We start from the raw sequence: 23033 nt of genomic DNA, 5'->3' as shown, positions 1-23033 counted from the left end.
GAAAGAAGAAGAACTGGACTGAAAATCAGCAGCAGCAGGTCTGATGGAGCGATGAATCTGTGTTCAAAATTTGAAAGTTTTGGTTCAAATTGTAATCACTTTGTATGGAGGAAGTCTGGAGAGAGGAACAACAGTGAATGCCTACAGCCTTCTGTAAAACACGGTGGAGGCTCTGTCATGGTTTTGGGGGCTGCATTTCAGCCAGTGGTGTTGGAGATCTCGTCAAAATTAATAGACTGATGATCAGATTTGGATCCACCATACAATAGCATCTGGAAAGCCATCTGATTGTCGATGGCTTCATTTTTCAGCATAGCACTGATCCCAAACACATACCTGTGCAGTAAAAGAATACCTGGATAGAAAAACACAAAATGGAACACCTCACCTCATCGAAGCTGTGTGGGATCGACTTGACAGAGAATGGAACAAAAGGCAGCCAAAGAAGAGCTTTGGCTGGAGAACTGTTCCTGAAGACTGAAAGAAATGAAGAGAAAGCTGCCTAAAAGAGTTCAGGCTGTGTTGAAGAATAAAGGTGGTCATACCAAATATTGACTTTCAAGCTCACTAGAACTGTACAAACTGTTTTTTTTTTTTTTTGGACCTGTCATGTCTGGCAGTTTTCGCAATCGGAATGATAATCCGAAGACATTATTGTACCAAGCATATTTGCTTTTACAAGATGTGCTCTATAATTATTTTCTATAGGCTATTCTTGTTAATTGTATTTATTTATTCTTGCCAGATCTGACAGGTAGGGAAAGAAGAAGAGAGAGATGGAAAGCAAAAAAAGGAAAAAAGAAAAAGGGAAAGAAAAAAAGGGGGGGGGGCAGGAAAAAAGATAAAAGCTACACATACATACACCTTCACATATATATTATGCATATACACACACACACATACAGTCTTGCTGTAGTTTGTAGTAATGCATATGTGTTCCTCTGTCATGGAACGTACTCAATAATGAGGGCAAGAAGCCGCAACCACCCTCCCACGGGATCCAGAGGCAGGCAGAGAAAGACCCAGGGGACCCGGGCCATCCACGGCCCACCAGGAGCACAGAAGACCTGAGACCACACATCCCAACGGCCACTGCGCGCACACCCCAGAGGAGGAAGACCCCAGACGGGGCCCCCACGGTCAACGGGCAAGAGCCCAGAGAGCCATAGGCAATAAGCAGCCCGCCCCTCCGGCAGGCCGGCCCCCCAAGCACGAGCCGAGAATGCAGCCCCGAGGCCCCAGGCACCCGGGAACCGCCCGACACCCAGCAGAACCCCCCCCCCGACGGCAAAGATGCCCGAGCCACCCCCAGGCCACAGCCGCCAAGGGAGCGGGCCAGAAGCCACGCCAAGACATCCGGCCATGCACCCCAGGACCCCCAGGTACCCACATCCCAGGGGCGGCAGTGACAATCCGTGGGGAGCAGCGGGGAGCGGTAGGCAAGGGTAACTCCTGCCCTCCGCAACCGTGTCCCACAGGGGCCAAGGCTCAACAAGCCACAGACCCAGGACCAGCTATCCACACGCACGCACATGTCATATATTCATACACACACATACATGCCAGTCACACACCCATGCTCATATACACGGACCATACATGGACTTTCAGTGTGGGCAAGCAGGCACCAGCACCGAGCCAGCGGCGCCCCAGAGAAGCAGCCAACCCAGCCCCGAACTACTAGCCAGTCCCTACCCCCGGCAGAGGGCATGAAACCCGAGCGTGGGAAGACCCGCCCACCCCCTCCTCCCACTCAAAATGGTTGGGGTGATATGTTAGGTGTATGTGGGTGCATGTATTGGGAGAAATGTGTATGACTGTGTGAAAGCTACAGTGCCATTAAAATTGGGGGGGCAGATGTAACATGCGCACTGGACAACAGCGCCCATCCACACCATCCCCCCAAGGCCCTCAATGTCTAAGATGTAGATAAAATTGAGGAGCAGGCAGCAGCGAACAAATAAGTGGAGCCACTTCAGCAACTCCACCCACTAGCCACGGTGTGATACACCTGCCCCCCAAGGCCCTATGTGTACTATGACGTGTTGTGAGCTGTACGGTGTAATTAAAAAGGGGGGGTGGGACATCATGCAATGCAGTGAGCAGAGTCAGGGAATTGGCCCCACTCGTTGCGGCACCCACCTGCCCCCACCCCCCCAAGACCCTACGTGTGTTTTGTGTTGTTAATTGAGTAGGAGGAGGGGAAGGGCCAGGATACATATGACCGGGAGTAGAGACTACCCCCGGAGGAAGAGAGCCAGCTGGCTCATTGGACACCCAAGTTTCCTACACCCAACCGCAGGGCAGGGAAGGCAGGTCCAGGGCCTGCAGTGGCCACACCCCCAGGGCACTGCCGTGCCCAAGGCCAGCACCCACCGCCCACACCGTAGACAGACACAAACATGCATACCTACACACACACATACACGCACACCTACCTACACATACACACACACCTACACCCACACCCACACACACCTACACACACACACACAAAAAGACGACAACAAACATCACACTCAAAAGACAACAGTTTATATTTGGAGATAGTGTTTGATCATTCTGAATCTGAGTCACCATTCTGAAAAAAATGGGTGCTAGCTCAAACCAAAATTCTTTATAAAACTCAGCTGGAAAATCATCTGGACCTGGAGCCTTATTATTTGGAAGGTGCTGTAGGGCGTCTTGGACTTCAGACATTGAGAGAGGTGAATCGAGAGCTGCAACCTGTTCATCATTTAGTTTTGGTAGATTTATACTGTTAAGAAATTCTTCAATAGCAGTATCAGATGGATCAATCTGTGATGAGTATAAAGCTCCATAAAAGTCTTTGAAACATTTATTTATTTGTTGTGGGTCATGAATAATGTTACCAGTTGTGTCTTTAATAGAAGGAATAGCTGGTTTTTTTTATTCAGTTTTAACTGGTTGGCCAGGAATTTTCCAGATTTGTTTCCATGTTCAAAATTTTCTAAATGCAGCCTTTGCAACAGAAATTGTGTCTTCTTATCAGTTATTTCATTTAATTCCAATTTTAGTTTTCTCAAGTTGTGAATTATATGTTCTTGTGGTGAAGCAGCATAGGCAGTATCTAAAGATTTGATTTTTTGTTCTAATTCTAACACGTGTTTTTTCTTTATTTTTCAAAAGATATTATTTTGCCCCGCATTACTGCCATTTCCTGCTTCCCAAAGAACTCGTGGTGATATTCCTGGCAGATCATTATTTTCTAGGTATATAGCCCACTCTTTTTTGAAATAATTAATGAAATCTTGTTCTTTAAGTAATGATGTATTAAATCTCCAGTTCCTAATTGGTGGTGTGACTCTTTTCTGTGTCAGAGACATAGACACAGGTGCATGATCACTGATAGTGATAGGATGAATCTGAGTGTCTGTGATATCCATCATCATGGAGCTGCTAACTAGAAAGTAATCTAAGCGGGAGTGAAACTTGTGTACTGGTGAGAAAAAACTATAATCCCTCAGAGTGGGGTGATGTGAACGCCAAGCATCGCAAAGACCAAAATCCTTCATGTACTGTTTAAGAATGTCTGCAGACTGCCAGTTCCTCTGACTCACTGCTGTACTGAGCCTGTGAATATCTGTATTAAGTACCAGGTTGAAGTCTCCTCCTATTATAAGTGTGGTGTCAGAGTGATCAGATAGTGAGGTGAAAAAGGTGTGAAAGAAGGAGGGGTCATCAACATTTGGTCCATATATCCTAGCAATACACAGGTCTGCATTCTGAATAGATAAATTAACTATTATAAATCTACCTTCTGGATCTCTGTTTTTGCCTTATATACAATGTTTCTGTGGCAGGACTGTCTCTTAATGAGCCTGCCATTCTTAACCACTCAGTGGTGGGAGTGACTGTATATAAACCGCGCCTCTACCTGTCTCCTCCTTACGGTCAGCTGATTGTCATTTCTGGTCCCAGTCTCCAGCAGACTAGCAGAGCTCCATGCTCCTGACACCCGTATAGGCTGCGTTAAGCAGATATCCTGCTATGGTGAACGTCAGCTGGCTGTTTGTATTGCGTTTCCTTCAGTGGATGCGTGAGCCTGTTTGGAAGTAGTGTCCCCTGGCTGCCTTACCTGGGGCGACAACTTTCTCAGCTCCCAGCTGACAGGAGCCGCTGCTGTCCTGTGCTGTCCTGCGCTGTCCTGTTTCGTCTTGTCCTGTTTTGCCCTGTTCTGTACGGCCCGGTGTCATTCTGTGCCGCCCTGTTTTCGCTGTTCCGTCAATGAGAGTTGGGCTGTTGCCGCTGTCTTCATCACTGCGTTCTGGTCCTGGGTCCCGCTGCCGCTTGGGTTGTGGCCACAGTGGGTCAGCTGGCAGACGGTAGCGGTATCACCTGCGGTGCTCGGCCTGGTGCCTAAAGCTTCAGCCATCTCTGGGGCTTAGTTTTAATGTGGTTTCATACCCAGTGTTTTAACAAGTGTGAGGCGTTCATTGCTTCATAATTTTGTTCATTTGTTTATTTATTTTTTTTGTTTAATTGTTGTCCTGCATTGATTGTTTTTATTTTATTTCAGCTGCTGGAGGCCGTGGGTGGTGGCAGTACTGGTGGCTTGGGTGGTGGTTTCCCCCTACCCCTTGTCTTCGTGTTTGCTGTGGTTTCCTAAGGATTGGAGTTTTCACTCACGGGTGTGGTCGTCACATGTCTGGGTGATTTTTAGTTTGCTTTAAAGTCTTTTGTTGTTTTGTTGTTTTGGGATTCCATCTCCCCTTGCACTGGTCTGTGCCCTATAGGCCCCCCAGCTATTGGTAAATGTTGTAGTTTTGTTTCATGGTTTTTGAATATTGAACCTCATCTCTTGTCTCCTTAGTGGACGAACTTGTGTGCTTTCAGTTAAATCCTCAAATTCCCTGGGTGAAATTCCCAGGGTGGCGTTGTCTGGCAATTCATTTATTAAATTCTGGTTCTGTTATCATTTATCTCCATACTACATTAACAATTACACCATACTCTCGCACCCTCCGCCGCCACATTTCCATTTATGTTTCAATAAATCACTGCACCTATTTCCCTTTTTGCTAGCAAAATATAAAGACAGGAGGCTCAAGATGTCCTATTACACCTGGTCACACATTGCTGTGTTCGACCTACGACCTGCTATTCTTGTTGTTCTGACCTAGAATCCTCTGTACCAGCTTCACATTGCAAGCAAACTGGTCAAAGTTCAGATTGTGGTGTTGTAATGAAGCAGTGGGCTCAAACTGCACACAGCAGTGTGTATGATATATAAGATTTTAATTAGCTATGTAGCAGCAGGTGCCAAATCAGAGGAAATGCACATAAATCTGTTTTTATCATATGTAGTTTTGTGGTTTAATATAATTTCATTTATATTAAATTTCTGTTTCTGCTGTTTCTTTGCAATCACCTCTCTTTTATCAAAACTTCTGCAAGAAAGTGGCAGAAGGGCTGCTTGGGGACAAATCCTGGAGTCCATCCTAGCAGAATAATTACAGCACTGCTTGCCAAGTTAAGCAAACACTGATATTATTAGGCTGGTCTGTATAAATCTCAGCTAGTATTAAACTGACATTAAAATAGCTTGACAGAGAAATTTTGGCAGACAATACTGTGTTCTTGAAACACAATAAAACCAGCAGAGGCAGCACAGATCTGTGCGGCACACTGATGTCACTGCAGTCTGCAACAAAGACAATCATCAGACAATGAAGTGTTGATGAGTATTCACTCTTTCACAGAAAACAGACCGTTTATTTTGCTCTACAAACACTTTGACACCCTAACTGACAAAAAAAAAAAATGCAATTATCCAGCACAACCAAAGAAAACGGGGGTGTCTGGTACTGGAGGGGTTCCTGAAGGTGCTGTGGTGACACGGGTCTTTCTGTAATAAAGCCATCCACTCCTTTTTAACCAGGATGGGTTTTAAGCCCTTCTTTGTATTTACCATAAAGACGGGAAGCCAATTTTAATTAGTTTTGACAAGAATTTAGTAGTTCCACCACAATGCCAACTGCAAACATGACCTGTCGTGCCACTGTGGAAAACAGTGAACAGTTATCACTTTGGCTGTGTAACACTGAGTGGCTGCCAATATCAACAATTTTACAAAAATGTCTGGATATTCAGTTTGCGAGGTCAAACTTGGACCGTCAATGTTTCTACTGAGGCAGAGGGGACAGAAGCCAAGAGCAGAAATCATTTTTAATTAATGCAGTAAAATAAAAAAAAAAGATAATTGGTCCTGTTCATGAGTGAGAGAAGGAGGCGATGGGAGATCGACAGATGGATTGGTGCAGTGTCTGCAGTGATGCAGATGCTGTACCAATCTGTGTTGGTGGAGAGAGAGTTGAGTCTAAGATGCTGATTTACCATTTGATCAATGTTCCCACTTTGACCTGTGGCCACAACTTGTGGGAAGTGACTCAAAGAATAAGATACAAACGATGGAAATGAGCTTCCTCTGAAGTGTCTGGGTTCTCCCTTAGATATCAGGTGAGGAGCTCAGAGTAAAGTCAGCGTAGCGGTTTGCAGCCAAGTGTGAAGCAGCAGGTATGACATGAGAACGGAGCATAAAAGCAAAGCTTTCTACATCCCTGACCTCACTTATGGTCAACTGCTTTGGGTAGTGACTGAAAGAATGAGATTGTGGCACAATCTCATTCTTTCAGTCAGCTGGACTCTTCCTTTGAGATAGGGTGAAGAGTGCAGTCATTTGAGAGGGGCTCTGAGTGGAGCTGCAGCTCTTCCACATCGAAAGGAGCCAGTTGAGGTGGTTCAGGTGTCTGACTACTAGGATACTGGATAAGCCGGAGCGGATGGTTGGGGAGAGAGATGTCTGGGTTTCTCTACTTAGGCAGCAGTCCCAGATAATCAGAAGGAAATGGATGGATGGATGGATGGATGGATGGATGGATGGATGGATGGATGAATGGATGGATGGATAGACTGATTTACTTACCTTACCACCTGTGGCCATTTCTGCAACCAAATGAGAAGGAAAGAACAAAAAATTAGAACACAGGCTTGAGCTTTAAATGCTGCGTGCAGAGAGAGTGTCACAAAAATGTTATGAGGGCTTGTGTATGTGTGTGTTTTAAAACACTATAAATACAAAAAATTTATATCAAAGTCTTGCAGGGTTAAATTTTTATTTTACCAACACTGCAGCGAGTCAATTTTACAATCTCAAAATCCAGCGCCATACACAGCTCATATTTATCACCTGCTTTAAATTTAAAAAATAAAAAAAAAAAAACAGAAACCATAAAAGTTCTCGTTTCCAGCTTAATTATGTTGGCTCTATGGGATGGGATTTTGTGTTTTCATCACCAAACTTAAAAAGGTTAAGTAACAAATCTCATGTGTTCTTCCCACAATTGGGACAAGCTTTTTTTCAGTATTTCTTCATAGACACATTTCTCACACTGGAGTCTCTGACAAATATAACTGGTTGGATACACCCGCAAAGATGCTTGTCAGGCATTGGGTGAGTGGCTCATTAACTGCCTGGGAAACTTAACTGTAATTGCTAATGTTAGGAATGTTTGATTGACTGGTAACTGCAAATTGGCAAAAAAACTTTCCAAAATATTTATTCCTACAATTCCAGCCCTGTGCTAAAATACACAGATCAGCACTGCCTTTTAATAGCTGTCACACTGAAGGTTAAAACAGAGACATTATAGTCTAGAAAGACTCACTATAATTGTGTTACAATAATACGTATCCCATCAACAGCTAAAGGAACAAATAAATGAATGAGGTTCTTTACTAGATTCCTACTTTAAAAGTAATAAAATAGACAGCACATTTGCATTAATTATAAACACCCAATAATGCTTCTTCATTTCATCAACAGGTTCTTCTGGGCTCAAAGCAACAGCACTTCATCCAACCACCTACAGAGCTGCAGTGCAATTCTGGAACCTGTTCAATATGTGCAAGTTTAAAATCAGCTAATTTAGGTTCAGGAGGGTTACCACCATTTAAATCAGCTGTGGAGATGCAGGTTAAACAGACAAGCTGAGTTAGAGCCCAAATCAGCTCCCAGTCAGAAGAAACCAATTCTATTCAAGGATGTAGAGCTGCTGCTATGAATGCAAAGCTTTCAAATAAATAAATAATTGGCTAACAAAAGACACTTGTTCAGTTAATTTGGTACAGACACAACCAATTCAGTTTTTCAATTCAATTTTATTTAGTACAGTATTTAGTATAGTACAGAGAAAACCCCAACAATCAGATGACCCCCAAGCACTTGGTGACAGTGGGAAGGAAAAACTCCCCTTTAACAGGAAGAACCTCCAGCAGAACCAGAGTAAATCCAGTCAAAGAACCTGGGGATGAAACTGTCATCATACATAGTTATTTTGCTCGAAATCTACATTATTTTTATGAGGAATGGCACAGTAGTGCCGTGGTTAGCACTGTTGTCTCACAGCAAGAAGGTCTTGGGTTTGAATCCACCGGATTTGTCATAGTCCCTGGCTGGTCTCTCTCTCCCTCTCTGGATCTTTTTCTATTCTGTTCTGTCTCACCCTATGACAGCTGAGATAGGTCAGTTTAGGCCAGTTTAAACATAGTTTTGTCACAGTGCGTGACCGGGCTATGTGGCTGTCTCAGGAGGTGAGGACCCAAATGCAGGACTTGGGAGACGGCAGGTAAGAATGAAAGGGAGTATTTATTGAGGTTGGATGTGAAGCGGCAAAATGAACCAAGGCAACAAAAGAGACTGACAAATAAACCTAAACTGGAAGTGAAACTAGAAACACTAGAGAGCAGAATACAGTCCTGGAAACAACAACGGTCCAACAAGAGGCAAGGGGAAGACTGAGAACATAAATACACGTCATGTCATCGAACGTACTCAATAATGAGGGCAAGTAGCCACAACCACCCTCCTCGGGATCCAGAGGCAAGCAGGGAAATACCCAGGGGACCCCGGTCATCCACGGCCCACCAGGAGCTCAGAAGAGCCGAGGCCACACATCCCGATGGCAACTGTGCGCACACCCCAGAGGAGGAAGGAGGGAGACCCCTCCCCAGCATTAGTAGGTGGTCATTTTGATTGTTGGGTTTTCTCTGTATTATTGTAGGGTCTTTATCTTACAATACAAAGCACTTTGAGCCGACTGTTGGTTGTTATTTGACAGTATATAAATAAAATGGAATTAAATTGAATTTATAATTGTGTGTGTGGTTAGCAAGATCACTGGAAGGCACAGTGAGAATGTACCTGTGATGATTTAAGTGATTTCTAACTTTTTTCTTTTGTCCTTTTTTATGTAAGTTTCATTTAGACTGTGGACTTCTGGATTGTAAGGTCACTAGACTGTTGTGAAATACTTAGATAACCCTGCAAGAGCTGTAAAGATAAATTGTAAATTTCCATTCAAGTCCCTGCCTACCTAAATGCTTATGCCTGCACTCTCTGGCAGCAGTATTTAAAGTCCACTTTCTCTTCTTTTACTCCTTCCTTCAATTTGGTTGCAGAAATGGCCACAGCTGGATAGGTAAGTCTGTCATTTATGGGAGCATTCATATGTGATTTGTGTTTAATGACTTTTGCTGATTTAAAAAAAAAAAGGACTAAGCATTAGAAAATGCTCAACACTTATTTCTCATCACTATAATCTTCTGCATAATGTGATATTAAGTTATCATAAGAGTTTCATCAAATATGAGAGTTTTTCTTTGTGCATATATGATTAAATCACTAGTTGCATGCAATATTCCAGATGCTACATGTTTATATGTGCAGGGTTTTAATTTGCATATATATATATATATATATATATATATATATATATATATTAAAGGCGAAGTTCATGTTTTTTGTATACAGGAAAACTGATATAAAATGTAAGACAAGTCCTTAACTTATTAAGCAGGTCTACCACTCCTTTGTTAATAAATTCCTTTATTGTGTATTTATAGAGGAGCTTCAAATCTCTCAACCTGTCCTGGTTAACTGGTCTGGAAACTGTGCTGTGAAATTTAACTTTCTGACACTGCCCTTTAGGTCATCAAGTGCAAGGCAGCAGTAGCCTGGGAGCCCAATAAACCTGTGGTGATTGAAGAAATTGAGGTAGCCCCACCCCAGGCCAATGAGGTCCGCATCAAGGTAAGAGGCATCCACGGTCAAGACTCTTGTATGCGTGTGACCTTATGTGCTTCCAGGTTTTAAACTCACTAGACTGTTGTGAAATACTCAGATAATCCTGCTGTCCAGTTAAATTTCCGAGTCCCCACCTACCTAAAGGCGTGTACCTGCCATCTCTGGCAGCAGTATTTAAAGTCCATTTCCTCTTCTTCCACTCTCTCCTTTCATTTTGATTGCAGAAATGGCCACAGCTGGAAAGGTGAGTGCATCATTTAATATGGGATCATTCATATGTGTAACGTCTTTTTGCAGTATGATAAGAAACTGTATTTAGTCTGACTTTTGGTCTCATCTGCTTTAGGGAAGCATTGATTGTCTGATTTTGACTGCACACAAACAATCAAGCATTGTTGATGTTGACAGCCATGAGAGGCTAATAAACCAATAAGATAAAGGCTGAAGTCAATGTTTTTGTATAGAGGAAAACAGATATAAAATGTAAGACAAGTCCTTAACTTATTAAGCAGGTCTGCCACTTCTTTATTAATAAATTCCTTTATTGTGTATTTATAGAGGAGCTTCAAATCTCTCAACCTGTCCTGGTTAACTGGTCTGGAAACTGTGCTGTGAAATTTAATTTTCTGACACTGCCCTTTAGGTCATCAAGTGCAAGGCAGCAGTAGCCTGGGAGCCCAATAAACCTGTGGTGATTGAAGAAATTGAGGTAGCCCCACCCCAGGCCAATGAGGTCCGCATTAAGGTAAGAGGCATCCACGGTCAAGACTCTTGTATGCGTGTGACCTTATGTGCTTCACAGTTTTCTCCAAATAAACTTCAGTGCTTCTTGGAAGGTCCATTAATTAAAACACTGGATATATTGGAGCTATTTGTGGGTTATTTTTGCTTTTTGGATTAAATAGTTGAGTTTATTTTTGCTATGGTTACGTTTATGGTTTATTTTTCTTTTGATAAATTTGGGTTTATGGCTTAATTTACTTAAGTAGGTCAAGTGGGAGGGGTCAGCAGGCAGCGGGTCATATGGTTTTTTTAGCAGGCGACAGAAAGGCTGCAGACCAAAGTCTGTAAATTTGCTGCGTAATGGAGAATAAACCGACCCAAATGCACTTTTGTATGGACATTGTGTTATTTTTGAGACTTGACCTGTGTAATCTCCAATCCTGAGGTGCCTCAGTGGCCATTTAATTTGTTGGGTTTTGGTGTGGACAAATGGCCACTACAGGATATCACAAAATAAAAAAAGCAATGTTCAAGTTTTGGTAGTCCTACTGAAATGATCATCTTTGCTGCAGATTGTGGCAACATCACTGTGCCATTCAGACCTCACCTACCTTGTGGAGAGTAAGGAGGAATTCTTTCCAGTCGTCCTCGGCCATGAGGCAGCTGGCATTGTAGAGAGTGTCGGGCCTGGAGTCACAGAATTCCAGCCAGGTTGGTTTGATAATGTTTAACACACAAAAATGCACTTATTTGCATTTTGTCTAGGAGAGAGAGTGACTCATCAGTTTGTCTAAAGTGTGTTTTTTTTCCATTTGTTTGGTTTTGTTTTTTGTTTTTTTAATTGAAATTCTCAGCAATAATAATAAAATGGTAATGGGAGTCAGTTAAATTTTTTTTTTAATTTTCTAAGACAGCCAGACCTTAATTTGCTCTTACACATGGTCAGAGGCACTTCTAAACTTGTTTGTGGAGTACAAGCAAATTCATGTAGGAAAATATCGATGAATCAATTGTGTGTGAAACTTTTGTACACATAGTTTATGCACTGATATGTGCGTATGCTCTGTTTGTAACTGAGGCCCATTGCTGTGTTTCAGGAGACACGGTGATTCCTCTTTTCCTCCCCCAGTGTCGAGAATGTCGTTTCTGTAAGAGTCCAAAGACCAACCAGTGTGAAGCGACATGGTGAGTCCTCGTTTTCTGCCATCCAGTCCATTTTTCTTCATTCATATGTTTTCCATATGCAATTACACATATTTTACCCTGTAAGTAAATTTGTACAAACGCTTTTGTACAAATTATTAAAAACATTTCAATTAGCGTGTTCAGTACTATTTCCCTGTGTAATTTCTCTTTATTACACACAACTTAATTTATGGACATCTGTGGTTTGATTTCTTTGGCTTCTTACAACATCTGGTGCAAGTTTCATGTCAAGAGCATCTTCACAAATATATTTACTAAGAAAGTTGGTTCAATACTTATTTTACCCAATGCATGACGTAGATTTATATGATAGTATTCCACATACTTTCATTCATGTTATATTTTTTATTAAACCCTTTAACAGAACCAGAGGAGGACAAAAATTAATTTAGATTTTTTACATCAAACATTGATCTTGTTTAGGAAAAGAGCTGGTCAGAGAGATCTAAAAGAATCCAGGTTTACCTGTAAAGGGAAGAAGCTGCGGCAGTTTATGGGAACCAGCACCTTCTCTGAGTACACTGTGCTCCATCAGATGGCTGTGGCTAAGATCGATCCTGCTGCTCCTCTGGATAAAGTCTGTCTTCTTGGCTGTGGGGTCTGCACCGGGTACGGAGCAGCTGTTAATACTGCCAAGGTGTGAAGGTTTGACAGTTGGTGAAGGTGTATGGTGGAATGCTGGAAGTTCCATTGAATTGGACATTTTGTAATAAAGACCTGTGAATTTGTTTTTTATTTAAATGAACAGTGTTGACCAAAGTCTCCTTTCCTGTAGGTTGAGCCGGGCTCCACCTGTGCTGTGTTTGGTCTGGGAGCTGTGGGTTTGGCTGCAGTCATGGGCTGCAAAGCTGCTGGAGCCAAAAGGATTATCGCCGTTGACATCAACCCAGAGAAAGCCGAGAAGGCCAAGGTGTTTGGAGCCACTGACTTTGTGAACCCCAAGGATCACACAAAACCCATCAGTGAAGTGCTGGTTGAGATGACCAGTGGAGGAGTGGACTACTCTCTGGAATGTATTGGGAATGTGGAATGCATGGTATGGACATTTAATCTGGTTTGTCAACATGATGGAGCGGTATCAACTGATGAACGTCTATTTTAGTCAAAGCCAACCAAACTTCCTTGTTCTTTTCCAGCAGTAGTTATTGAGGAAGCCCTTTGCTAACGTATCTTTGCATCTCTCTGGATACAGATCTGCTGACTCTGTGCTGTTTCTTCATCTAGCGCAGTGCTTTGGAGTCCTGTGTGCCAGCCTGGGGTGTCAGTGTGGTTGTCGGATGGACAGACCTGCATGACGTATCCACCCGACCTATTCAGCTCATCGCAGGACGTACATGGACCGGCTGCCTGTTTGGAGGTTAGACAAATACGAGCAGCTTATGTTCTCCTTATTAAGCTAATGTGTTGCTTCTTTACAGCTACTGTATAAGAAGCTCTGTTTGTTTTTTGGGGGGGCTCAGGGTTTAAGGGTAAGGATGCCGTCCCCGAGATGGTTAAAGCTTATCTGGACAAGAAGGTGAAGCTGGATGAGTTCATCACTCACAACATGACTCTGGACCAACTCAACGATGCCATCGAACTGATGAAGCACAGCAAATGGTAGACTTGCTCTCATATAGTTTCTGCACAATTTGTGAATCAACAACAACACACATGAATTATTATTAGCTCAACGTTTTGCTCAATTCTTTTCTCTTTTTTCCACAGTATCCGAGCAGTGATGAGAGTTTCTCCACAATAAGGCCACTGTACTGCTTTCAGTAACACTAAAATTATTGTAAACATTCATACAAACAGTGCAGATTTCTCAATAAAGGGAATCAACCAACGGTATTCAGTGAAATATGATGTGATGGTTCATGTAAGCAAATGCAAAAAATTTTAAAGAGCAAAATAAATGGTGTAAAAGTCTCTGGAGCTTGAAAAAGGCGACTGGACTTCTTTTTGTTTCTTGAAGACGTTTCACCTCTCATCCGAAAGGCTTCTTCAGTTCTCAACCAAATGGTGGAGAGACCGAGGTATTTAAACCCCTGTGGGCGTAGTCCCCTGGAGGTGGTTATGACCCTCTATTGATCATGTGCGTGAACACATGTGCCCAGGTGTGAACCACCTCCAGGGGACTACGCCCACAGGGGTTTAAATACCTGGGTCTCTCCACCATTTGGTTGAGAACTGAAGAAGCCTTTCGGATGAGAGGTGAAACGTCTTCAAGAAACAAAAAGAAGTCCAGTCGCCTTTTTCAAGCTCCAGAGACTACTATGACCTGGATGACTGAGAATCTACACAGACAAATGGTGTAAAAGAAGGGTCTGTGTCTTCTGCATTTGTTTACTCATGGTGTCTTCTGCTACACTATTTTGCCAAAAGTTTTCACACACCCACCCAAATCATTGAATTCATGTGTTCCAGTCACACAGGTATTCAAAACCAACATACCTGTGTGGGGGTGTTTTTCAGGCGTTGGGCTCGGGAACTTAGTTCCAGTGAAAGGAACTCTTATTGCTTCAGCATACCGAGACGTGGGACAATTTGATGCTCCCAACTTTTTGGAACAGTTTGGGGATGGCCCCTTCCTGTTCCAACACGACTGCACACCAGTGCACAAAGCAGCTCCATAAAGACATGGATGAGCCAGTTTGGTGTGGAAGAACTTGAGTGGACAAAAGACATGCTGTGGACGAAAATGCAGAGTGGTGTATAAACACACAATGGAAAGAGGTGGTGTAAAAGCAATAGAGAGGGAGTCTGTCTAGTCCAGCCTAGAAGTAATTAATGCATGGAGGACTATTTTTCAGGACCACACTGAGACAGGCTGTTTCTCATTTTAATGATATTGTGCAAATGCAAAAAACCAGTCCTACATATTTGTTTAATATGTGCACTGAAGGACATATCGTGGTCGAAAATGACTCCCAAGTTTGCTCACAGTGTTAGTGGAGGCCAAGATAATGCAATCCAGAATAAGTATCTGGTTAGATACCATGCTTCCAAGATTTGTAGAGCTGTCTATTAGATAAATATGATTCAAACCACTGCAGTGCAGTACCTTTAATACCTATGACACGCTCTAAATGTTATGGTCAGCAGAATCAAAGCTGCACTGAGGTCCAACAAGACAAGCACAGAGATGAGTCCACAGTCAGAGGCTGTAAGAAGACCATTTGTAACCTTCACTGATGCTGTTTCTGTACTGTTTTGAATTTTGTGGTGATCGAGTGAAGCAGTGAGGGCGTGAGAAGGAGACAGTCAGCCAGTCATACCTGTACAGTTTTGGTGTGGTGTCGGCAAAGAGTAACCGCTGAATTATAAATTAAAGGCAACTTTTGCTGGCAATCTCGGACGGACGCTGCCGTAAGACACAGTATCCAAACGCATGGCGTAAAACTAAAAGATTTTCCAAGATCTCACAAAAGTAACTCAGGATCTCGCATGTCCCTTGAGGGAATTCCGTAATTTTATAAATCTCATCTCTTCATTTGTTTAGAAAAAAAAAAAAAAACCTGCACTCTGACATAGATAATATGGTAAGTGATTAAACCAGCTTTTATGTGTACAAAGGTAGATGGTGATAACAGGGATCTGCTGACCAAAACAAACAGCACTAGTGTTTCATTGATTCATGGTTCTATCTTCAGTTGTTCAACATGTTATATGTAGCCATATGAGCAGAGTATTGACAAACTTCATAATTTTATTTCACCATTAATGATGTATACTCTGTAGTAAGTTGCTCTTGTAATAAAATGATCTGAACTTAAATCTGGGTTTTTCCAGACAGATGCATTCCTCTGAATTCCATACAATGTGTAGTTGTTTTATTATTCTGAAAGGTGTGTGCAGTCCCACACTGTATTACAAACAAAACAAATCTACAAATCTATGTACAAATGTATTGAGCCACCATTCCTAATCCAAGGCTGTAAGAAGCTCATTGGTGACCTTCACTAATGCTGTTTCTGTACTGTGATGAATTCTGAAACCTGACTGAAACTCTTCAAATAAACCGTTCCTCTGCAGATGATCAGTGAGCTGTTTGACAACTACTCTTTCAAGAATCTTTGAGAGAAAAGGAAGGTTGGAGATTGGCCGATAATCAGCTAAGACAGCTGGGTCAGTGATGGCTTTTTAAATACTGGTTTAATTCCTGCCACCTTAAAAGTCTGTGGCAGGAAGCCAGTTAATAAAGACAGATATTTAAGATTGAAGCATTAATTAATGATAGGACTTCTTTGAGCAGTCTTGTAGGGATGGGGTCTAATAGACACACTGATGGCCTTGGAGGAAGTAACTATAGAAGTTAAAGAAAGATCAAGAGTCTAAATAAATATTAGTATTAAAATTAGCTGAACATAAAGATAAAGTTATGTCTTTGAGATGGCTATGAATAATTTTTTTTCTAATAGTTTTATTCACAAATTTTATTTGTGAAGAAATCCATGAAGTCATCACTAGTTAAAGTTAAAGGAATACTCGGCTCTACAGAGCTCTGACTCTTTGTCAGCCTGGCTACAGTGCTGAAAAGAAACCTGGGGTTGTTCTTATTTTCTTCAATAAGTGATGAATAGTAAGATGTCCTAGCTTTATGGAGAGCTTTTTTATAGAGCAATAAATTATTTTTCCAGGTTAACTGAAGATCTTCTAAATTAGTGAGATGCCATTTCCTCTCCAGTTAATGGGTTATCTGCTTTAAGCTGCACATTTGTGAGTCACGGAGTCAAGACACAGTATCCAGAGTTGTATCGTACGCAGCCTGAAGAGAAGACATGGGCGCACACTCCTGTAAGCCCACAACCCACAAGAGGCATCGTAGGGTTGTGTGCAACGTGTGTCAGGCAGTGGCCAAGGGCTGAGGCCCTGGTGGACCAATCCCTGGCTATCGAGACTGGCTCTTGGGACATAGAATGTCACCCCTCTGGTGATGAAGGAGCCTAAGCTAGTGCGTGAGGTTGAGAGATATAGTCGGGCTCACCTCAATGCCTGGTCTGGGATCTGGAACCAGTCTCCTCGAGAGGTGCTGGACTCTGTTCTAGTCTGGAGTTGCCCTTGGTGAGAGGTGGCAAACAGGGGTTGGTATTTTTGTATCCCCTCAGCTTACTGCCTGTACGTCTGAGTTTTCACCAGTGGACAAGAGGGTTGCTTCCCTGTGCCTTAGGGTCAGGAAACAGGTTCTGACTGTTTTTTTTTGTGCTTATATGCCAAATGACAGTTCAGAGCACCCACCCTTCTTAGAGTTGCTGGGCAGGGTGTTCGAGGGTGCTCCATTCCATGATCCTACTGGGAGACTTCAACGCTCACATGGGCAATGACAGTGAGACCTGGAGGAGCGTGACTGGGAGGAATGGCCTGCCTGATCTGAACCCGAATGATGTCTTGTTATTGGACTTCTGTGCGTTCCACAGTTTGTCCATAACGACCACCATGTTCAAATATAAGGGTCTCCATAATGAGTGGCTGTATCTCAGGAGGTAGAGCTTCCTGGTCTCAACCCTGGATAGTCACACTGCAAAAACTGACAGTCTATCTAAGTCTAATAATCTTACATTGAGCCAAAAAGTATTTTTGATCTTGTTTTGAGAGTGATATACTAAGCAGGAGCTGAATGTGTAAGATTATAAAACTTGTTTTTAGAATATATTACTTTTATTTCTTACTTAGTTACTAAATCCTTAAACTAGTTACTTTACATGCATTTTAGGCTAAATTATATCACTGAGACACTGTTTGAGGTCACATTGTATATTTCACAACCATTTTTAGATGCGAAAGCTTATTTTAAGGCCTCTCAGTAATAAGTCGCTTAGGCTTTTGTTGGCCCATCATTAACACATTTATTTACAATATTTACAAAGCTGCAGTGTAACATTTTATGTAGTACGAATCCACAGCCACAACATAGGCAATAAATCACAGCACATCTTCCCCTGTTTCATTTCAACTTTTAAGTGCAATGACATCATCAAGGTTATATTTTGTCAGAACATACATACTGCATTTGAAACTGACTGGATAATATGATGTAGGATCAACTAGCTTTTCAGCATCTATAAACTCTGTTGCTTGGGCGAGATTAGGAACTACAATTTTATATGCTAAAAAATCTGTATTAAAGCCCACAGTCTCATAAAGCTGGTATTCAAAACAGTATAATGAACTGTCTACCACAAAAATGTTTTTAATAAGTCCAAAAACAGGAACTGTGTCACTCACACTGGTGATTATTAGAGACTTTTCACTTATGTACTTGTTCCCATTGAGAATAAGCCATTTTACTTTGACTCCATGTTGTATGCCACCTATCCCCAAAAAATCTCTTATCTTTGCTGCAATATACTCAGGATTTTTCACTTCAGAGACAGGACCCAATTCCTTCTCATGTACAAATATTGGATGCTCAGTGCCCAATTCATTTTGACAGCATTCAGAAAGCTGATTATGGTTCACAAGTGACTTACAGACATTTCTGAAGTTCAATTTAGATGCCCATTGTTTAAAAAAACAGTGCTTTGATTCGAATCTCATACACATGTGCCTTATCACAGGCCCCAGATGAAGAATCTGAGCAGGGAGATGCAACAGGTAATGTTGCTTAGGTATTATATTATTCTCAGGAAAAAGTTTCTTAAACTGTTTCAAATGCTGTTCAATCATATTCTTCAGTCTGAACACACTTTGTACAGATAAAATAGGGGCAAAGAGTATCTGAACAATCTTAATTAAGTCCAAAACAAACTGAACATATTCATTTTTCTCTATACTGTTGAGCAGAAAAGGCATGATCTTCAACAGTATCAGCATTTGCCCCGAGGACTGTTTCAGTTTATTGTCATTAGATGCCAAGGTAGTGACACTGATAGGGCAGGGTTTGTCACGTATGTCTATTGGTGACAAAGGAAAACTCTGCATGGCAGAATTGAACACATCCAACTCCATCTGTCCAGAGAGAACAAGGTGTTTTTGCACACACTTAATTTCCATGGGTGCAACACCCTCAAGAATGATGTGCATTATATCCTGTGGTGTTTGTTGAATGAGGTCAAAGGCTGGGAAATCAATCAGCTTGCTTCTTCTGTTTATACCATAGGTGGTTTTGAGAGATGATTTCAAGAAGTCTGTGCAAGCCTTTTCTATTTCACAGCACTGCTTAATATGTTTTTTCATTGTCCTTTTAGTAAAACTTAGTTCATTAAAATTAATTTGCATTTCATCAAAGGTACATTCACAATGCCTACACTTACTATATGCAAAACCAACTCCTTCCTTGAAACCAGCAAGCTCATGTTGGGCAAGTGTGTCACCACAGACCGAAACTACAGCACCAAATAAATCCATGCTACCACGCTGTGTTTGGATTTTGACACCATTATAGAGCAACTTTAAGTCTTCATTAATCCTTTGTAATACAAAATCAACACCACATTTGTCAATATCATCAGCTTTTGCTATAGCAAGGAGTCTGATTGCAGCAAGCTTTGACCTAAACTTGGGGTCTATGTTTCCTAAAGTATAATAAAACATGAATAATTTATTTACTGAAGCATGTGACCCAAGAGGATTGCATATCTCTATTTCATCAGCATACAAAATTATCTGTAAAGCAGAAGGTTCTTTTGAAAACAGTGGATGGGATTTATAAATGCTCCCATCAATAATGTCATACAAAAACCCATCTTTGTGGCAACTCTGAGGTGCGGTGTTGATCATGGCAAAAATCCTGGAATTGGACAACAACTGTTCAAGGCTCCTAATAAGGGGTATATAGTAAAAACTTCTGTTTTTGATGGCAATTACTCTTGACTGTCCTTTGTTAACTCTGCAAACCTTTTGAGACATAACTACCTCCTCTGGTATGACTGGGTTAAAAAGCCTCTGGATTGTGCTGTCCTGAATGTATGTGGAAGCCATCATGGAGAAAGGATCTTGAAAATTTTCCAGTTCTGCCAATACTGCCTCTTGTAGCTGCTCCATATTGTCTGAATGTCTTTGAAAGAGCGACTTCATGGTGTCCTTCATGGTACTGAGAAGAGCAGTTTGATACTGCTGGACTCCAGAGACAATACTGTTGACACCCCTCTGAAACAAAAACAACAAAGAAATATGAGCTATATACAGTTTGTTCAATATGAGACTAGCATTACACTTCTTAAGAACATTCTGAATAGGATTTCATACCAAAATGATCTCTGTCCAGTTCTTGCTCAGAATTCAAAAGTCAGAATTACACTTCTCTGGTGTGCAGACTTTCTTTTTGCTCTTGTTCCTGCACCCTTTTGACCTCTTTTCACACGTGCGTGTTCTCATTACTTAAAAACAACACTGTTCCCACTAAATGCAAATCTAAGTATTAACACTGTAATGCTTTTTTATATGTTTATGTTAAATATGTATCCATCTGGTGCTGGCCCGGCCCGTCTGTCAAATTTCAAAAAGTCAATGTGGCCCCAGAGCCAAAAAGTTTGTGTGTATCCTTGTCACAAAATATGACACTGTTGTAGCTCTGACAGTGGAATTATAAAATGGTCCATAGAATTAGAATTGTAAGTTTACATGCTTTCAAGACCTTTTCCCAGTCTTATTCAAGCACTTTTCAAACTCTATCAAGGACCAATTTTCAAGTCTTTATAAGCAAATTATGACTGTGGTAAAACGCATACTTAAATGCAGACACACATACATATATTCAATATATATTTTATTTCCCTAACACTTAGGTTTGTGCAATACCTGGGATAGGTGACATCTTTCCCGGACACTGATGGTAAATGCAGCTGCACATCTGACGAGATTTTCACTTGCTGTAGCAGCTCCTTCCTGTAGATATGTTGTGTTAATATACATTAAAAAAATAATATAAACACCTGAATGTTAACTGTTAAACATTTTCATTAGCAAACATTGCATCTTACCTGATTATCAGTATTTGGAGTCTGGAAATCCTCAAGCTCCGGACTTGACATTTCATTTGGAATGACAGGTATGTTGACCTCACTGTCGGTCCTTTGCATTCCTTGTGTTTTAGTGGCACAGTCAGAAAAAACTGGTATGTCAAAATGTTCACCTGCAGCATGTGATAAGTCAGATGATGCTGCTGTCATCCACTGGGTAGGAGGGTTCCCAGTCGCAAGATACAGAGCATGAGTGCGTCTGATATGGTAGTAAAAAGAGTTAAAGACTCTGTATTCCTCTGTACAACCATCTATTCCGCATATGACTCGGAAGTTTGGACTGCGGCTATGTGTTTTGTTAATATGGCTCAAGAGAGACTTCAATGTTAAGGCAACAAAAACAAAGCAAATCATACACCTCCAACAGGCCATGTTAAACCGCCAAAAAGAAAAAACAGGGCAGCTAGCTGAATGCAGACAGTCTATTCTTAGCCTAATGAAAATCTTCACTCACGGCAAAATCAAGTCATGCTAGCACTACAGCACACGTTCGTAAACCTCTATTAGAAATTTAAATGTAGCAGAAGAAAGTAGACAAAACGTTCAGTCTAAGAAGCAAGAGCAGAAACAAATACCTTACTGCTTCACATCACTTTTGAGCTGTTGTTGGCGGGCTCATACAGGCGCTGCAGGTCATTACCAAATATGGAGGGGGGTCGGTTACATCAAAACTCTCATTAAATCTAGTTTAAACTCTAGTTATTGTGATTCAGTAAGGGACCACAACAGGAGTAATAATTAAAATGTAATTTATAGTTATAATATCCCCCTATTATGACTGTTATTACTTTACAAGTTTTAGAAACATTATTATGGTCTGCACCTACTCCCCCCTGACTGCCCTCATGTGGTCACGTCTGTCCTGTAACCGTTTGAAGGGGAGCGAAGAAGCAGGCTTGGACTGCATGCTGCTGAGGTAAGGAGAACTTTTACAGCATTTGATTTAAAAATTTTGTACTACTGGGAAAACAGCAGCCTGGTCCAGCAATCAGTTTACCCATGGATGGACTATCAGTTCTCATAATACGTCCACAAGTTTTTTGCCACTGTAGCCTAAAAGCCAGCTAGCTAAGCTTGCTTAGCTAATATTAGCTAACAGGTTTGGTCCTGCAATTTACGTTACAATGCGTTTTTTTTTTTTTGTTTACCATGACTAACCAATGGTGTTAAAAGTTTGAATATAATTTTCCACATAAAATATGTACATGTTTGATGTAATTAGCAGGACATGCAGACAGACTTGGTACTAATGAACGTAGGAACAGCAGATGCAGATCAGAGGCAGGTGTGCATGTCTTAGCTGAGGGACCTATGCAGGCTGTGGAGGAAAATGCTGAGTTTAGTTTCTGCACTAGTTGAGGCTCCTGTCAATCACTCTGGGTCCACTGTATACAGAAGGAAAATACATGTGTTGTATTTGAAAAGTCCATAAGGTGTTGTACTGTTTGAATGGTCTGACATACTTTTGAGCATGATTTTTTGAGCCTTGGCTTAATGTCGTGTTTTTTTTCATGCCCTCAGATAAAGGCGCAATTAAAAGGAAGACACACGGAAATCATGGATGGACTAGATGATGTTACAGTATCAGTTCTAAATGGTATGTCAAGTTTAAGTGTCTTTAATAAAATAAAGTTGTCCATGCTGACATTGGTTTCAAATTTGAATTTTAACTATTTATGTAATCTCAAAACACCCAAATGTCAAAATTTTATTCTATTTATATTTATTTGTAGCTGGGAGATAAAACAGTAAGAGGACAATTTGGATTTTATTTGCCCTGTCAAGTTGAATACCATTAAATTTATAAGGTCCAAGTTTTTCAACTCTAAAAGGTTTATTACTATTTGACCTCTCTTTACAGCTGCCAACATAGATGAGGTTTTAATCCACACCCTCAGTCGTGATGATTTAAGAGATCTTTTTCCTGGTCCAGAAAACTTTCTCAGGAGGAAACAGTTGTGGGCTCATCTTCACAAAGAGGCAAGTTTTTGCTGCCTTTGATCTAAAAACGTGTAGTGCAGTTTTGTTTGTAACACCTACAACATTTATGTTTTGAA

At 41.4% G+C, this 23033-nt stretch overlaps 2 protein-coding genes and 1 long non-coding RNA gene across 3 annotated transcripts; 2 read left to right on the top strand and 1 right to left on the bottom strand.

Annotated features, from left to right (window-relative positions):
- Positions 1-10009: 10009 nt before the first annotated feature.
- LOC115772485 (alcohol dehydrogenase 1-like) lies at positions 10010-13867 on the top strand. Its single transcript, XM_030718764.1, has 10 exons — positions 10010-10111; positions 10330-10349; positions 10749-10850; positions 11401-11539; positions 11926-12013; positions 12458-12671; positions 12810-13070; positions 13259-13391; positions 13495-13633; positions 13742-13867. Exons 2-10 carry the CDS (start codon positions 10332-10334, stop codon positions 13773-13775), a joined length of 1128 nt encoding a protein of 375 aa, XP_030574624.1. The 5' UTR covers positions 10010-10111; positions 10330-10331; the 3' UTR covers positions 13776-13867.
- Positions 13868-18783: 4916 nt separating this feature from the next.
- Positions 18784-22084, bottom strand: LOC115772786 (uncharacterized). Its single transcript, XM_030719167.1, has 5 exons — positions 21552-22084; positions 20938-21038; positions 20756-20842; positions 18904-20104; positions 18784-18788 (listed from the first exon to the last, which is right to left on the bottom strand). The coding sequence occupies exons 2-5, from the start codon at positions 21034-21036 to the stop codon at positions 18784-18786; spliced, it is 1392 nt and encodes a 463-aa protein (XP_030575027.1). The 5' UTR covers positions 21037-21038; positions 21552-22084.
- Positions 22085-22332: 248 nt separating this feature from the next.
- On the top strand, positions 22333-22957 carry LOC115773087 (uncharacterized). The gene is made up of 3 exons (XR_004019067.1): positions 22333-22409; positions 22498-22573; positions 22838-22957. It is a non-coding gene; the product is annotated as an uncharacterized LOC115773087 (long non-coding RNA).
- Positions 22958-23033: the final 76 nt, after the last annotated feature.

Source organism: Archocentrus centrarchus, chromosome 22 (assembly GCF_007364275.1).
Source record: "Archocentrus centrarchus isolate MPI-CPG fArcCen1 chromosome 22, fArcCen1, whole genome shotgun sequence".
Taxonomy (NCBI): domain Eukaryota; kingdom Metazoa; phylum Chordata; class Actinopteri; order Cichliformes; family Cichlidae; genus Archocentrus; species Archocentrus centrarchus.
Note: the sequence above shows the minus strand (reverse complement) of the source record. Positions and strands in the feature narration are given on the sequence as shown.

Bases quoted from the DNA above. Each gene is read 5' to 3' on its own strand.
- LOC115772485 (XM_030718764.1), top strand. The intron at 12,014-12,457 runs GTGAGTCCTCGT...GATCTTGTTTAG, and splicing joins AACCAGTGTGAAGCGACATG to GAAAAGAGCTGGTCAGAGAG. The intron at 13,071-13,258 runs GTATGGACATTT...TTCTTCATCTAG, and splicing joins TTGGGAATGTGGAATGCATG to CGCAGTGCTTTGGAGTCCTG.
- LOC115772786 (XM_030719167.1), bottom strand. From the start codon at position 21,036: ATGCAAAGGACCGACAGTGAGGTCAACATACCTGTCATTCCAAATGAA. The intron at 20,843-20,937 runs GTAAGATGCAAT...ACATATCTACAG, and splicing joins CTCCAAATACTGATAATCAG to GAAGGAGCTGCTACAGCAAG. The intron at 20,105-20,755 runs GTATTGCACAAA...TTTTTGTTTCAG, and splicing joins AAAGATGTCACCTATCCCAG to AGGGGTGTCAACAGTATTGT.